Source organism: Lepidochelys olivacea (genome assembly GCF_965140295.1).
Source record: "Lepidochelys olivacea isolate rLepOli2 genome assembly, chromosome: 1".
Classification (NCBI taxonomy): domain Eukaryota; kingdom Metazoa; phylum Chordata; order Testudines; family Cheloniidae; genus Lepidochelys; species Lepidochelys olivacea.
In genome coordinates, this window is record NC_140411.1 from 173,187,204 (window position 1) to 173,204,925 (window position 17,722).

The 17,722-nt window shown below is 41.2% G+C and overlaps 1 protein-coding gene across 2 annotated transcripts in view; it reads left to right on the forward strand.

Moving 5' to 3' along the window:
* LOC311519232 (uncharacterized protein) overlaps positions 1 to 17,722 on the forward strand; it is a 220,145-nt gene that overhangs the window by 68,701 nt on the left and 133,722 nt on the right. The window contains exons 3-4 of one of the 2 annotated variants that reach the window (XM_084625539.1): positions 5,610 to 6,961; positions 8,439 to 8,659. In XM_084625539.1, coding sequence (XP_084481665.1) covers positions 6,740 to 6,961; positions 8,439 to 8,659 — 443 coding nt within the window. In that variant the 5' untranslated portion in view covers positions 5,610 to 6,739. The remainder of the gene's footprint in view (positions 1 to 5,609; positions 6,962 to 8,438; positions 8,660 to 17,722) is intronic. The other variant, XR_014711233.1, reaches the window with a different exon arrangement.

The window sequence follows — 17,722 nt, forward strand, 5'->3', positions numbered from 1 at the left end:
CGGGATGGACACTCTGAATCTGCACTTTAGCTACGGGCTTGTCTAGCCAAGGGGTTTAGTCTACAGCACCACTAAGGTCAAGTTAGTCTCGTCTGACAATGCCTGCATGCACACAGTAAAATTCCTTAGTGCGAACTATCTCCACATTTATCACGAATTCCAGAGTCCTCTTTTAAAGTGTACGAAGTTCAGTGCGGAATAAATTAATATGCTCTATTGCTTGTGTGCACTACTTTGGCAGTCCTCCAACTGCTAGTCCATACTGCTTTGCGGGCATCTATGACCAACCAGTGTAGCTATGTGTACCCCCACCCCCCGCAACTGCTCTGGGTCAAATTGACCAGATGTCCCCTCCTTGTTTAAAAGCTGGCATGGTTCCAGGTACTTCTAGATTCTAATATATTGGCATTGCTGTGATATTATGCCAGAAATCTTCACAATATGTCTCAGGCAGCTGCTTGGAAGTGTGCTGAGACCTTAGATATAATTGCCATCTGGAGAAGCATTGGTGCAACTAGCTTTTGAGACCAGCCACCATAATAAAAATGTGTTTGCTAGTCAGATGTCCACAAGGGGTCACAGTTTATTCTGGTTTATTCTGCCCTCCACTGCACTGTGTCACTTAAAAGTTATGTTTCTTTGTTGTTTTAATTAAACATTTATTTCTTGTTATTATATAATACACTGTTGCTTAATAATAAAAAAAATTCCAATCATTCATAAAGAGTCCTCAGTGCCTGTACACAGGAAAACCCTACAGTTTGCATAAGTCATCATTCTTCTGCAAGTACAAAGATGCAGGCATAAGATTAAAATAAGGATTACCACAGCATGCCACTTCTACTACCCAGAAAAGAGCAGTCACAATCCCTGCTCCTCAAGGTAATGAATGGATGTATAGCTAGGGTTGCCAGGTGTCTGGTTTTTGACCAGAACACCCAGTGGAAAAGGGGCCCTGGCGGCGCTGGTCAGCACTGCTGACCAGACTGTTAGAAGTCTAGTTGTTGGTGCAATGGGACTTGCAGGCTCCCTGCCTGGCTCCGCACAGCTCCCAGGAAGCAGCCAGCCCGGGGCTCCTAGGCAAAGGGGTGGCCATGGGGGTTCTGTGGGCTGCCCCCACCCACAGGTACCACCTCCCTGCACGGGCTCCACAGCTCCCATTAGCCAGGAACAATGGCCAGTGCGAGGTGCAGAGGTGGCACTTGTGGGTGGGGGCAGGGTACAGAGCCCCCTTGCCATCCTTCTGCCTAGGAGCCAGAGGGACATGTTGCCACTTCCTGGGAGCCATCTGAGGTCAACGCCCCCCAACCCCCAGAGCCAACACCCCAAACCCCTCCCATGCCTCAAGCTCCTTCCCCAGTGCTGAACCACCTCTGGCATCCAAACTCCCTTCCAGAGCCTGCACTCCATACCCCAAACCTCTGCCCCAGCTCAGAACCCTCTCCTACACTGCAAATCCCTTGGTCCCAATCTGGAATCCCCTCCTGCACCCCAAACCTCTCATCCCTGGCCGCACCCCTGCCCCAGCCCCACCCTGGAGCCCACCTCTTACACTCTGAACCCTTTGGCCCCAGCCCAGAGCCTCCTCCCGCATCCCAACCTCCTGCCCCAGCCCAGTGACAGTGAACAAGGATGGGGGAGAGTGAGCGCAGGAGGGATGAGGGATGGAGTTAGTGGGGGCAGGGCAACGGTGTTCCATTTTCTGTCATTAGAAAATTGGCAATCCTAGTACAGCTGCACATTTACAGCCTGAGACTGAAAGTAAGAGCAACAGGCATCCTTGCCCTGGCTCTTTCCATTTTTGAGTGGATGCTTTGCTGGGTGCTCAAATCACTGAGCAAGTCGCAACCTCCCACCCACCATTAAGTCGTTCTCTATTATGCTCACAACTATTTTGCAAAATACACCATGCAGCTAAAGTCTTAGGCAATTTTTTCCCCTTCAGCTTCCAACCTAGTCCATAAACAGTACACTTTCCTTTCAGATGACAAAATGCATGCTCCTCTGCCATTCTGCAATTCCTGAGGTGATGGAAGAAACTAATTAACTTTCTGTCCAGGGGTGTGTCTACAATGCATTTTAAAATGCACATCTATGGACTCAGGCTCATGGGGCTTGTGCTATAGAGCTAAAAATAGCAGTGTAGACATTGTGGCTCAGGTTGGGGCTCAGGCTCTGAAGCCTCCCCCTGCCCCAGCACCTTGGACTTCATAGCTTAGGCTCCAGCATGACCCCAAGTCTGTAGATTTGGGCTCTGAAACTTGCTGTCATAGGTCTTAAAACACAATGTGAAGGTTCCCCTACTGGCCTGTGAATGGTTTCCTTAGCCAATGAAAGAGAGGATAAGCCAGGTCTCCTAGGATAACCAGAGCAATGTCCAGAGAAATCCTTGGGACAAAGTCTCCTTTATTCATTAAGGTAAACAGAAAATTGAATTAATAAAGATCCTAGCATTGTGGACTCTTCCAGACCCTGCTGCATTTATGTCTGTGAACCTTCCACAGTAAGCAACCAGGTCTTGAAGAAACATGGAGTAATACCACTTTCTGTTCATAAACTCCAAGCTCTGATGTGGGGGACAAATGATTGGGTCCCATCAATTACTCCAATAAAATCTGAAAACCCCAGGCATGCAATGCCATCAATAAACTCCTGAGTATCACAAAGCTTTATACCCCCTGTAGCAGTACCTTATGTTTTCAATTATACACTTGCATGACACTGAGCCCAACAATCTAGCACCCCCCACGCTGAATTGGTTGGTTATGGACCAGTAGCATTCAAGGGTGGCCAGGTTCCAGGTGGCAACTCACATGTTTGTATGATGTCACTGCAGTTTCAGAGGTCAGTTCTCAAACAATACAATTCCTTAGTGCGAACTATCTCCACATTTATCACAAATTCCAGAGTCCTCTTTTAAAGTGTATGAAGTGTATCAACAGATCTCAAAAAAAGGTACCTTCACAAGTCTCAAATTCTGTCATCCCAAATCTTCAGAACAGTCATTTCCCACCAACTGATGCTGTTTCTTCAGCCCAGAAACAGCATGGCGCTGCACGAATCTGCTCCAGGAAGAAGTCATGTAGTAGCAGTTGCTCAGAATCATCCTCATCTTCCTTGTTTTCCTGCCTTTACCACTACAGCTGCTACTAGCGGAGCAATGCTGCGGCCACAGCATCTTCTCAGTCATGCAGCAGGTGATGTCCAAAGCCACCCTGCTCTGGGAGCTCAAATTAAGATCAAATAACCTCTGCATGTTTGCAGTTGCTAGCACAGTAGTGTGGACTAGAGCTGGGTCTCTGCTGGCTGACAGCAATTCCAAAAATGGTGTTAGCATACCCAGAAGGAGAAGCATGGGATGGCAGGAGTAGAATCAGGGGAGTTTTTTTTTTAATTTGACCCCCAAGTCCCAGAATTCCATGGGATTCCACCCAGCTTTTGCTATGTGTCCTACAGTGCACACTGAGAAAAATCCCAGAATTCACACATCTTAGCAGTGAAGCAAAGGACCATGGGATACCCTTCTGGAATGCCACATGCTTAGTGTGCACCAAGCCCCTTCCCTGTTCATAGGATGCAAATTGAAAGAGGACACAGATATTCTCACACTATTAGTACAGCATACAGGTGGCTCAGAAAGTAGAGTTCGTCAGCTAAGTCCCCTCCATGGACAAGCCCTCAAGCCACTTCCAGAGTGGGATTTTAAATACACATCCTAGCTTATTTTGCAATAGCTTCCCTGGGTAGAAAAACTCTCAGGCAGCCAACTGAGTCAGTTTCAATCCACGGTTGCCAGGCTTTCTTCATATTAATAGGGCCAGAAAAAATAATATATTTAAGTGAAATCTTCAGTTATGACAAGACATAGCATTGTAAACTGGCACCTTAAGCATATTGTTCCTACATTTCAGTCCTTGAACCACAGTATGAAAACCACGCACCTTATCAAAAGGTGTGCACGTCACTGTGTCAATGACTCACAAAGCAGAAAAGAAAACACGACCATAATCTTTGACAGGCAAATCTCTGTCTTGTTCAGGGACAGTCTGATGCATCATTCATAAATATTGTAAATTCTAATCACCCACTTGGTCCTCTCCATACCCTTTAAAACTAGACACTTGTTTCTGCTGCTGTATTCTCCAACAGAAGTGATTTCTGTGTTATGCTTTCCCCTTTTTTCATCACCAGGTTCGTGCTACTTACAGAGTTGTAGCAAAGGCTTGTGATGGAAATAGGAAGAATAAAGAATTGCCTACCAGTAACCGTTCAATAGTCAAATTCCTCCTAGTCAGGTTAATTTCTCAATACCCATATCTCAATATCCATGTCTCAGCCATTTATCCTTTTTCACTCCCATTAATTTTCACCAGATGGCACAATGTTTAGTGTGGAACTCAAGAAAAAGAGGTATTCAAATAGGTTTGTACTTGGAGATGTCTTGATTTTTTAGGAGATGTAGAGATGTCCTCCAAATGTTGCTTTCAATAGTGTATTGATGATTGATGTAGAAATAGCTTGTGTTGATGAAGATAGGATTGATGATTATTAATATTTAGAGACTTTTTCCCATATGTTGTTGACTTGTTTAGTTTTACTACTGTTATGAACTAAGTTCATATAGCACTGCAGAAGTACAATCTATAAGTTAATTAGATGATGCCATATCAACACGGGAAGAATCAAATTTCCAGATACATTACTTATATAATCATTTGTGAGGATAAAGGTTCTCACATCACTCTCTCTGTCCTGATGTACCTCATTAGTAGTGTGGTCTACATGTTTGATGTGCTGGTAAAATAAGTGTTTTTTATAGAAAATCAATGCCTTAACATCATTAAGATACTTTCCTCCAGATTTAACTCAATTCCTTGTATGGGCTACCAATAAACTTTAAACCTAGAGGTATTTGAAGAAGTCCCTATGTAGAATGCAGTGCCTGGAAGGAAGAGATTGTGTTCAAAGTGCAGAGATGTGACAATCTCCATACGCCAGCATTCCTCTGATATCAAATAGCTAGATATTTGTACCTTGCTGGAAGTAAACAGTTGTCTCCAAAAGGCACAACGCGTGGAATGGAGACAGGTGCCAACCAGAGAGAAGCAACTTGAGTTAGAATGACTAAAAAAGACCTTGTTTGTTCTGCTTTACAGGTTAAACAGGGAAAAATTAGATCAGATGGCTCAGAGCATGGAGGTCTTCATAGCAGTAAAGCACACTGACACTGGTGTCAACTCTGGCTGAAGAGCAAAGGGACAATGAAAACCCTAAGAAATTATTTGGTTCTGCATCCTGAGATGAACTTTATAAAACTGTGACTCTTCAGTAGAGGAGAAAATGGATTCAGTGTCAGGGAAGCTATAAGCCATATGTTCCAGAATTTCCAACAACAGAGAATAAGCTACGTGAAATCTGAGTTTAAAGAAGGACAGGAAACTGCAGCAGAGATGTGACAAACAGTCAGGCAGTGACACAGGAGCTGGCAAGAGAGCTGTAAACAGGGCAGTTTGAGTGGGAGTTTGTAAGGGGAGTTTGGGGGAAGGATGGGTGTAGTGTTTTGGTGTTTGGGTTTTTTTGGTTTTGTTTCATTTCTTTTTCCTTGACAGGACGTTAGGAAGCAGAGCTATAACACATACAGAAGCAGCAGTGGTAGTGACCCAAGGAACAGACGAGACAATGAAATAACTGGATGTGGACGCATGAGCCTGGAGTGAGTACCCAAAAAGAGCTTTGTTTGTATGAAGTGCCACCTGATAGAGCTGATGGAAGAGGAGATTGGAGGTTAGCAGATGCAGGTGAAAACTATGGTTGTGTTTCAAAGGGGATTCAAGCAGATGATGGAGGGAAGACAAGTGGAGGCTGAAAAGAAAAGTCAAGACTCGCAGATGTAAGTTGGACTGAAGAACTGTGAGGGGAGACTACTAGGTGAGGAAAGTTGCCAGTGGAAGCATGTAACTATGAGAACCAGCTAGTGAAGGAGATGAAAAGACCAGCTATTGAAGGAGAAATAGAACTCAGGAACAGAGGTTTGCTGAGTTGGAAAATGAAGAGGGGGCACAGTAGACAGTAACTGAAGGTGGAAGGGCAAGGAAGATGACAGGAATGACCAGTCCTATAAAGAGAGGACAAGAGTTAATGGAGATACCCAGAGTTCAGAGCCCCAACAGGACACAGGAAGACTTGCAGATGATTGTAAAGGAGAATAAAAGACAAGAGGACTTGTAGCCATAAAGGACAGGAGGAAGGTCGGATAATCACACCATCACCAGGAAAAGGCAAATCTATATGATTAGTGACTCCCTAGTAAGAAGAACAGACAGGACTGTCACCAAAGCTGATCTGGAGAACAGAAGGGTGTTATGTCTGCTGGGAGCTAAGTTATGGGATGTGGACTTTAGGCTGAAGAGGATTCTAATGGGAGCAGGAAAGAATCTACTGAGTGTCTTTCTTGTCTGAACAAATGGTACAGTTAGATTCTCGCTGGAACATATCAAGGGAGACTATGCTAGGCTGGGGAAGATACTTAAGGAAATGGAGACTCAGGTGATCTTCAATGGGATTCTATCTGTCCCTAGAGAAGGAGAACAAAGACAAAAAAATTATGATGATCAACAGGCAGCTTTCTCAGTGATGCTGTATGTAGGGCTTTGGGATATTTGACCACAAGGAAGCATTCACAGAGAACTGTTCTCATGGATGGACTCCACCAGAGTAAGGAGGCAAATAAACTTCTGGGATGGAGGTTGTCACAACTAATAAAAAGAGTTTTAAACTAGGAACTCTGGGGAGACTGTTGGGATATGCTCATGTAATATCCAGACCCAACTGTAATACTGAGTGGGAGAAAAATCAAGAAAGAAAGGATACAGCCATAGAGAAAGGAACAGCAGTTGATAGGAAAACAGGAAAGATAGGAAAGAGGAAAGATAAGGCCTATACCAATGAAGCTGACAGTCAGGTAGGTGATATTGGCAGTAGCATGACTGTACCCAGTTGGGTGAGGAATGGAGGCAAAGCCAAGCAGAAAAAACTAAGATGTTTGTACACCAGTTCAAGTAGCCTGGGTAACAAAAGGGAGGAACTAGAACTACTGAAACCATATATTAAAGGGATAACAGAAATATGGTGGAATAGTAGTCATAACTGGAGCTACATGTAGTGAAGGGTATGGGCTGTTCAGGAAAGCTGGAAATAAAGGTCAAGGTGGTGGAGTAGCATTGTATAGAATCATAGAATATCAGGGTTGGAAGGGGCCACAGGAGGTCATCTAGTCCAACCCCCTGCTCAAAGCAGGACCAATCCTCAATTTTTGCCCTGATCCCTAAATGGCCCCCTCAAGGATTGAACTCACAACCCTGGGTTTAGCAGGCCAATGTTCAAACCACTGAGCTATCCCTCCCCCTGATATATTAATGATGAGATAGACTGTAAGGAAATTATAAGTGATACTTTCTGTTTGGAATAATGCTTGGGGTATACTACAGATCATCAGGATCTGGTATGGACAGAGACCTCTTTAATGTTTTTAATTAAATAAATACTACTGGGAATTGTGTGATTATGGGAGATTTTAGCTTCCCAGATATCGACTGAAGGACAAGTACTACTAATAAAAACAGGGCCCAGATTTTCCTGGATTTGATAGCTGATAGATTTCTTTATGAAATAGTCACTGAAACAACAAGAGGTGATGCTATTTTAGATTTGGTATTGGTGAGTAGTGAGGACCTCACAGAAAGAGAAAAAATGTGATTCAGGAAACTCCAGGCTTGTTAGTTTGACCTCAATTGTATGCAAGGACATAGAGGTAAATGGGAACTGGGAAAAATACAACATTTTTTTTTTAGGTTTTACAGAAGGTAGATCATGCCAGTCCAACCTGATCTCCTTCTTTGAGAAGACAACTGATTTTTTAGACAAAGTAAATGCAGTAGATCTAATCTACCTGGATTTCCGTAAGACATTTGATACAGTTCTAATGGGAAATTATTAGTTAAATTGGAGAAGATAGGGATTAATATGAGACTTGAAAGGTGGATAAGGTACTCATTAAAGGGGAGAGTACAACAGCTCATACTGAAAGGTGAACTCTCAGGGTGGAGGGAGTTTGCTGCCGAGTTCCTCGGGGATAGGTCTTGGGACCAATGCTATTTAATATTTTTATGTAATGACCTTAGCACAAAAAGTGGAAGTGTACTCCACTTTGTACAATTTGCAGATAATGCAAAGTTGGGAGGGTGGTGAAGCACTGGAAGCACCTAGAGAGGTGGTGGAATCTCCTTCCTTTGAAGTTTTTAAAGTCAGGCTTGACAAAGTCCTGGCTGGGATGATTTAGTTGGGGATTGGTCCACTTTGAGCAGGGGGTTGGACTAGATGACCTCCTGAGGTCCCTTCCAACCCTGATATTTTATGATTCTGTGATTGCCAATATACAGGAAGACTGGAATATCATACAAGAAGAGCTGGATGATCTTGAAAACTGGAGTAATAAAAATGGGATGAAGTTTAACAGTGCAAAGTGCAAGATCATGAATTTAGAGACAGAAGTGACAAAGTCAGAGAAAGACGTGGGTGTATTGGATGATCACAGGATGACTATTAGCCACCAGTCTGATGCAGCCATGAAAAAAGAGAATGCTGTCCTAGGATGCATAAGGTGAGGTATTTTCAGTAGAGACAGGGAAGTGTTAGTACCCTTATACGAGGCACTGGTGAGACCTCATTTGGAATACTACGTGCAATTATGGTCTCCCATGTTTAAGAAAGATTAATTCAAACTGGCACAGGTACAGAGAAGGGCTATTAGGATGATCCGCAGAATAGAAAACCTACCTTAGGAACATTTGTAAAGCTTGTCTTGCTTAGTCTAACCAAAAGAAGGCTGGGGGGAGATATGATTGCTCTGTGCAAATATATAGAGGGATAAATACCAGGGAGGGAGAGGAGTTATTTAAGCTATCTGCCAATATGGACCCCATAACAAATGAATATAAATTGGTCATCCATGAGTTTAGGCTAGAAATTACAAGAAGGTTTCTAATCATCAGAGGAGTGAAGTTACGGAAAAGCCTTCCAAGGGGAGCAGTAGGGGTCAAAAACCTAGCTGGCTTCAAGACTGAGCTTGATAAATTTATGGAGGGGATGGTATGATGGGACTGACTACAATGACACGTTGCCCAAATGTGACTGCTAGTAGTAAATTTCTCCAATGGCCAGTTATGGGATGGTAGATGGGGGAGGGCTCAGTTACTACAGAGAGTTCTTTCCTAGGTGTCTAGCTAATGGGTCTTGTCCAAATGCTCAGGGTCTAATCTATCATCACATTTGGGGTTGGGCAGGAATCCCTACCTGGGTCAGATTGGCAGAAACCCTGTGGGGGTTTGCCTTCCTCTGCAGCCTGGGTCACGGGTCACTTGCAGGTTTTAACTAGTGTAAATGATGAATTCTCTGTAACTTGAAGTCTTTAAAATCATGACTTGAGGACTTCAGTAACTCAACCAGAGGTTATGGTTCTATTACAGGAGTGAAGGGGAGGGGTGAAGTTATGGCCTGCAACATGCAGGAGGTCAGACTGGATGATCATGATGGTCCCTTCTGACCTTGAGTCTATGAGTCTATGAGAAAACAAAAGCAAACAAACAAAAATCCAGAATAATAGAGGAATCATGCTAGCACCACCCTGTCTGATGTATTTAGAAAAGAGAACCCTGGAAGCTGCTAAATCCATAAGGGCAACTGCTTATCAGGATAATAAGATGTTATTTCTTGACCATAAGCCTTATCTCGTAGGCATATTGGAATAAGTTGGTACCATATAAACAGGCATATAAAGAAGCAGAGGAAGAAACAGCTATATGATTCCCAGAAGAATTCTGCGTTATCAATGAGGAAAAAGTTTAAGTTCCATGACATTAGTTTAGCAAAAGCCCTGCTTTAAAAAATAAATAATCATCTATTCTTACTCTCTTGAGGTCTCAGAAGTAGAGTACTAATATGTTTATATTTTGATCATTGCCTCATTTAAGTGACACTTAATTCCTCTATTTGCCAGGGTCCTTACCCATACTTAACTACAGAAAGACTACCACGTAGTCTATACTAGAGTGCTTTTGCTTCCTTCTTTTTCTGTGACTGTATTAAGATTAGAGTGCACACAGTAAAATATATTTTGTGGGCTTTAATAATACAGTACTTAAGATTTCATCATATTTAGTTTAATGTTTGGCTCACTGAAGTGCAGGAAAAGATTCTTTTTTCAGGCAAAAGATTGTTGCTAGACTAGCTAACTAATCAGGTATATGACATATGGATTTGACCTATGCTTAACTGCTACCCCATTCTTTTTTATTGTGATATACTACTTTTCCTAAAAACTAATAAAAAATATTAAAAGGAAAACAAACAAACAAACAGTGAACCTGTTTGTGCTTTGAAAGGTATTTCATTTCATAGTTACATCATGTGTTTAATACAAAGCTATTCTAACCATTTTATTTGCTTTAAATATACTTAATACTTAAGAACAGTAAGTAATCCAGTTAAACTGTTTCTGTACTCATTGTCAGCTAGGAGAGGTTTTACTCTGGGTATGTTCAGGTTCAGATATAAAGTACCTTAAACTACATGCCCACTGATACATCCTTAGGTATGTGAATATGACCCTCCTCCATGGTAGACTTGATGAGAAATCTATAGTAAAAACTGCCTTGCTCCTCCCCTAACCAAAATTTGGCATCCCTTTCATTATCACTACTAACCTTGGTAGTATTTTTATTTTAAGTATATCTTTCCAGTCTTTTCTGGTGCAATGGCAGCCTTGGTAATATCAATCAATTGCTACCATTGAAAGTTTGTCAAGGAGATTATTCCTCAAGATCACTTGTGAGCCCCAGAGGTTGGCAGCTCCTATGAGACAGAAGCTCTCTGACTCCACCTAAAGGTAAAAAAAATAATATTGAAAGGGCTCATACCATCTACCAAGTTTAATTTACATATTTATCACTGGTTTCAATATAGTTTTTTCTGAAGTATTTTGTTTTCTAGCAAAGGGATTTCTTTATGTTCTGTTCTTAGAAATGACACTAACTCTGTTATATAACTGAACATATGTAGAAAAGTTCAGCGGGCATACATACGTATACCTCATATTATATAGCACAAATTATTTTAAACGTTTCTCCCATAGGACACTAACATTTGCTTGTTGGCAAATAAGATGTATCAAGAATTTTTTTAATGGCAACAAATTTGCACTGGACAACTGAACAAAACCCAGGGCAGATGAATGGATTTTGCTGATCAATAATTACTTAGTAGTTGGACAGATCACCAGGAGCTTGGCAAAAAGATAAACGGACACCACCTTTTAAACTTTCAATGAAGAAACACATGGGGTGTGATCAGTGGCAAATTCCCCCAAGACAGCATTTCACCTATAGTTCACCCAGTGGTATGATTCAGGGATTTGTATCTGCACTGATCCATGTAGTCCTTAATATACTTTTAACAGTTGTACTGTATTTTTGCTTGTGCAGAAAGGATAAAACATTTATTTTAAAACTGCAAGACCCCACCGTGGAACAACCAGTAACAAGTAGCCTTTTGATCTGCAGGAGTACAGATATTTTAAGTGACTGATAATCTCAAATAGAAACCATGAAATTAGTCAATTATTGTTCTCTGTGTGTCTACTGTAATGATACTAAAAGGAGACTGCATCCAGGAAATAACATCATTACACACAATGAATGTTAAAGTTTCAACTTCATTCTCCAGTTTAAGGTTATAACACACACACGGAAAATTGATCTAATGATCTATAGCAACAGAATGTGGACTAACATGAATTCTGAACAGTGTAAAGCAACAAAATGCATTGCTCAGAATTAAGGGTGTTTGCCAATTTAACCTCCACTCCTTTATGAAGTAGAGCCAGGGAGGGGGAGGTACCATGGGGAGGGCCGCACAGGACCCTCCAATCAATTATGTTGTTAATTTAAAAAAAAAACATTTTCAGTGTTTTTTATGAAAACCACTGTTTTTTTTTTCTGAGTTTTCTTTAACAGTTGGATTTTTTTGTTTTGTTTTTCAGAATGAAACGTTTTATTTCCCCCTCTTTTCTCCCCACCCACCCCGCTTTGTCAGTGATTTAAAAAAAAAGCTGCTTTCACTTTAAAACTGAGTTAGGACTTCCCTACATCCATCTATGACCTAGCAGGAATCCACACCCCATGGGGGAGCTAAAACTAGATTGGCCAATGTCAAGACCCTTGTATGTAAGAGGACAGAGGGTTTTTTCAGTGGCAGGACCCAAGATATGGAACATTTTGCCAGAGGAGATCATCAAACCAAGTCTGAGCCTCTTCAGGTCACATCTTCTATAAGGACTTCACACAGTAGCAACCCCTCCCTCCCAGGAACAATCCACAATGGGCAAAAATAAAAGTCAAAAAGTGAATTGAAAACAAGAATAAGGAGAAGGAAGATGATGATGTAGAGAGACCCTCAAAGCACCACAGTTGTACATGGTGACTGTGTGTCTTGTTGAGAGAGAGAATGTTCCCCTTTGGACGTGCTCGGTGCTCTCTAGTTGTTGTGCAATGCTTATATACTACAGTGATGCAAGCCTTAAAAATATCTCACTTGGAATGACAGATATAAGTCTGTGTACATAAAACAAAAGTAAACGTTTAAGAAAATACACAAAGATGCAAGCTCATGATCCTATCCTTGTTACCCTTGTTCTCCTCCATCCTTATCCATTCCTTTTTTATTTATCTTCACTTGTATTATTTTGATTTAGAGTGTAAGGTCTTTTGGGCAAGGACCATCTCTTAATGCTATGTAGTTAAGTCCTAGGGCACTTTGGACAACAAATAGATAAATAATTAATATTAGATGCTGAAGTAACAGAAGTTAAATATGTTTTTGAACAATATTTTACACTAGAAGATATGAGAGAAATGTATTCCAAAGGCCATTTTCATAGGATATTGCAGTGTGAGAAGATTGAATTCTCTAAAGAGCAAATTACAAAACTCCTTGAGGAACTCTAGGGAAATAAATAATCAGAACTGGACCTTATTCTTTGGAGTTTTTTGTAATAAATAAAGTGTGAAACAGAGGAGAATATTAATAAAGATATGTAATATAGTCTTTAGCATGGCAGCTGTTTCTGAATCTTGGAGAGTTGCTAACAGCAACAGATGTTATGGGAATTACAGACCACTAAGTCTCACCTCTGTACCACAAAAAGTGTCTAAGAGAATTGCCAAGTATAACACTTGGGCAAGCACAACCTAATAGTAACAAAAGTGTCACAGCTTGTATAAGGGATGTTTAAGTAGTGATTCTATTATTTGTTTCAGGGATTGTTAATAAAAAAAGCAGAAAAAAGGGGACCCAGTGACCATAATTTAATGAAGCTGAGTAGTCAATTTAAAAATTAACATGCAGCATGAAACAAAACAGATGACTAATGGAACCATTAATTTTTAGATTTTAATTAATACTGATGCATTATGCTGCAATTTGGGGGGGGTCCATTTACATTCAAATGGAAAACTGAAAATAAGTGTTTGAAAGGTCACAATTAGGCAAACTGCAAATGCATGTTACTTGGCATAGTTTTCCTTCTAATAGGGAATACACTTCCCTCTTGAAAAATAATATATAATGAAACAATACACAGTTACTCTGGGAATGGGCTCTAGTTGGCTGACTAGGATATAAATACAAGCCAACTAATGAACAATTGTTTTGAGTAGAATCATAGAATCATAGAATAATAGAATATCAGGGTTGGAAGGGACCCCAGAAGGTCATCTAGTCCAACCCCCTGCTCGAAGCAGGACCAATTCCCAGTTAAATCATCCCAGCCAGGGCTTTGTCAAGCCTGACCTTAAAAACCTCTAAGGAAGGAGATTCTACCACCTCCCTAGGTAACGTATTCCAGTGTTTCACCACCCTCTTAGTGAAAAAGTTTTTCCTAATATCCAATCTAAACCTCCCCCACTGCAACTTGAGACCATTACTCCTCGTTCTGTCATCTGCTACCATTGAGAACAGTCTAGAGCCATCCTCTTTGGAACCCCCTTTCAGGTAGTTGAAAGCAGCTATCAAATCCCCCCTCATTCTTCTCTTCTGCAGGCTAAACAATCCCAGCTCCCTCAGCCTCTCCTCATAACTCATGTCTTCCAGACCCCTAATCATTTTTGTTGCCCTTCGCTGGACTCTCTCCAATTTATCCACATCCTTCTTGTAGTGTGGGGCCCAAAACTGGACACAGTACTCCAGATGAGGCCTCACCAATGTCGAATAGAGGGGAACGATCACGTCCCTCGATCTGCTCGCTATGCCCCTACTTATACATCCCAAAATGCCATTGGCCTTCTTGGCAACAAGGGCACACTGCTGACTCATATCCAGCTTCTCGTCCACTGTCACCCCTAGGTCCTTTTCCGCAGAACTGCTGCCTAGCCATTCGGTCCCTAGTCTGTAGCTGTGAATTGGGTTCTTCAGTCCTAAGTGCAGGACCCTACACTTATCCTTATTGAACCTCATCAGATTTCTTTTGGCCCAATCCTCCAATTTGTCTAGGTCCTTCTGTATCCTATCCCTGCCCTCCAGCGTATCTACCACTCCTCCCAGTTTAGTATCATCCGCAAATTTGCTGAGAGTGCAATCCACACCATCCTCCAGATCATTTATGTACCTTGTGTATACAAGGGGAGAGTACCTTTTCATACATGAGTATAACAAATAGGTATTTCATTAGCTAATTTAAAATGACTAGCATAGCACATTGGAAATACACATCACAGCAGTCATATATATTATGTACTTTGCTAGAATGAGATAATATGTTATTCTGCACACCATACTTAAATTATATTTCTTGATTATTTGTGTAGCACTAGATTGTGTTACAGTTTTTGGACACCCAATCTGAGACACAATGATCTCAGTAGGTGTTAATCTGAGATCTAATGTTGACAATAAAATGCTTTAATCCAAGAACTGGATCCACACAGGTGAACCATGTACCCACATGGGACCCCATTAACCTCACTGGAGTTCTGTGCTGGGCTACATCTACACTACCAGCTTGGGGGGTGGGGGGGTATTCCCAGCTCACAAAGACATACTTGCATTAGCCGTCATCTGAACTAACACAATGAAAAGAGGAGTGTAACCGCGGTAGCATGGACAATGGTAGCACAGGTAGCCATTCTGAGTATGTAACCAAGGGGCTCAGACAGGTTTGTACTTAGGGTGGCTAGTCTGTACTGCCACTTCCAATGCTCTCATAGCTCTCTATATAATAGTGTGCTATTTCAAATGAGCTAGGCGCCACACCCCTAGCTCATTGTGTAGACATAGCCAAAGAGTCATCTTTTCGAGTAGGCCTTAAATGCTTATATTGTTAACAATTTCAGCACTGATCCATTTAGAAAAGAAATCATCCCAATAATAGTTTAATGCATGATCCCAAACCACCTTCAACACCTTCTTGGGTGCCAAAAGCCTCAATACCTAAACTACCAGCAACCTTTGCAACAGCATCTCCTTTATCAACACAAAATAATTAAAGCATATACACAATACATGGGGAGAAATAACAGAAATAAACACCACAAGAGCAACTGCACAGATTTTGTTGATCATTTTCATATTTAGTTCCAAAAAACCCTTGTTTTTAATGTATGAGTATGTGCTGAAGAATTTCTAGTCGACCCCCTCCCAACCTTCCCCCCCCCACCCCTCGCAGTACTGCAGGAAGTTGTGCAGATGAATTTAGGGCTCAATCTCTCATGTGTAAATAGGGCTTTGAATATAGCCTTATTCATGTATTAATTTGAGTATTTTAATATCTCCACCTCACTGATACCTCAGTCAAAAAAAAAAAAAAACTCAAAAAATTCAGAGGACAGAAAGACACAGGGTAAGTATACAGCTAATGGGTCCAGTTCTGCTCTTTGTTATACCCATGTAAATCAATTATATTTTAAACTGCCTCAAGTACAGTGCACCATTTCTAAAATTGCCACAGCCTAATATTGTTAGCATAGCAAATGATCCTAACTACATCTGGAAGGTAACACCTTCACTGATATGAATGAAGCGGTAGGGAGAAAAACTCATGTCTCATTTCATTCAAAGTGTTGGGAGGGATTAGCTGATACATTAACTACAGCTACTGTTTCCTCAGGACCTGTTTTAAACAAAGGTTGACTCACAGGCTTGCCATGGCATTGAACGACATTGTGAAGCCCACCTTTGTAATGGAAAATGACAAGCAATGAACGGCCAGATCTTCAAACTTTATCGGTTTACACCAGGCTTATATTGATCTAGCTTAATTCAGTTTCAGTTACTTGAAACAAAAAAACAATACACAAATCTAATGTCAACTGAGTTAGGACCATCAACATACCAGTTTGCACTGGTTTAACTCAAACAGATTCTTCCCAAATTAATGTAGTTATTATGTATATGTTATGCCAGATAAGACCCAAAAATGTGCTTAAGACTGTATTTAAAGTTCAGCATATGCTTAAAATGCTTTGCTGAATAGGGCTGATTTGCTGAGTCAGGGCCTAGAGCTGGTCAAAACTTCTAGAATTACAAAAATCGGAGGGAAATTAAAAAGTTTAAAAAAATCATGAGAGGAACAGATGGTATTTTGAATTGAGTGCCCTTGGCAAAGCTGGTCAGATTTTTTGGAATTTTGAAAACTGATCAAAATTTTGAGTTGCAAAATAGAACACAGGAAAAAAAACAGACCCAAAACATTGTATTATCTTGTTACTATTTTTTTTTTCAATTAGCTTTGCTCGGTACTCAGCAGTTCCCATGGAGAACAATTGCAGCTGCTGAGTGCTGATTACTTTTGCAAAAGTGGCTCAAAGTTTTGCTAAACAAAAGTTTAGATTACCTGCAAAAGAGATAAATATAAGAAAATATATTTTTTAACAAAATAGCTTGTGTCTGTTACCTGTACCATTCACATCTGGAGTGGGATAATCAGGAAAGTTAGGCCTACTCAACTGTATAACTAACTTCTATAGTTGTGCATGCAATTTGACTATTTGCATATGTCGGTGCCCATCCATCCAATTGGTCAGTTGCACATGTCATTTCTCAAATTGTCTGTGCATTAATAGTAACTGTGTGTGTAAATTAGGTGTTGAAATGTGTGCATTTTATATATGTTTGTGTGCCTAGAACTTTTGAAAATAAGGCCTCATTGCATTATTAATATATAGAATGTGTTAATTGTGAAACTGCTAATTTACCCAAATTATGCAATGATTCTGTGACATCAACAGATGTCCACAAAGAACTAGGATAAGACCAGCTGTATCATTTACTCTTCTGACCAAAACAACATTTGACAGGAGTCTAGAAGTTAATGCACTTAGCCCACTGTACTGCACAGCATTCAACTTACATTTTGAATTCATTTACAGACATTGTTCTCAGCAACTGGAAGAATCTAGAGCATTGGTTCTCAACCAGGGGTCTGAGGGCCCCTGGGAGACAGCGAGCAGGTTTCAGGGGGCCCTACAGGAGGACCAGCGTTAGACTCGCTGAAGTCCAGAGCAGAAAGCCAAACCTCCACTGCATGAGTCTGAAGCCCGAGGCCCTGACTCCCATCACCTGAAGCTGAAGCAGAAGCCTGAGCAACTTAGCTTCATGGTGCCCCCTGTGGCGTGGG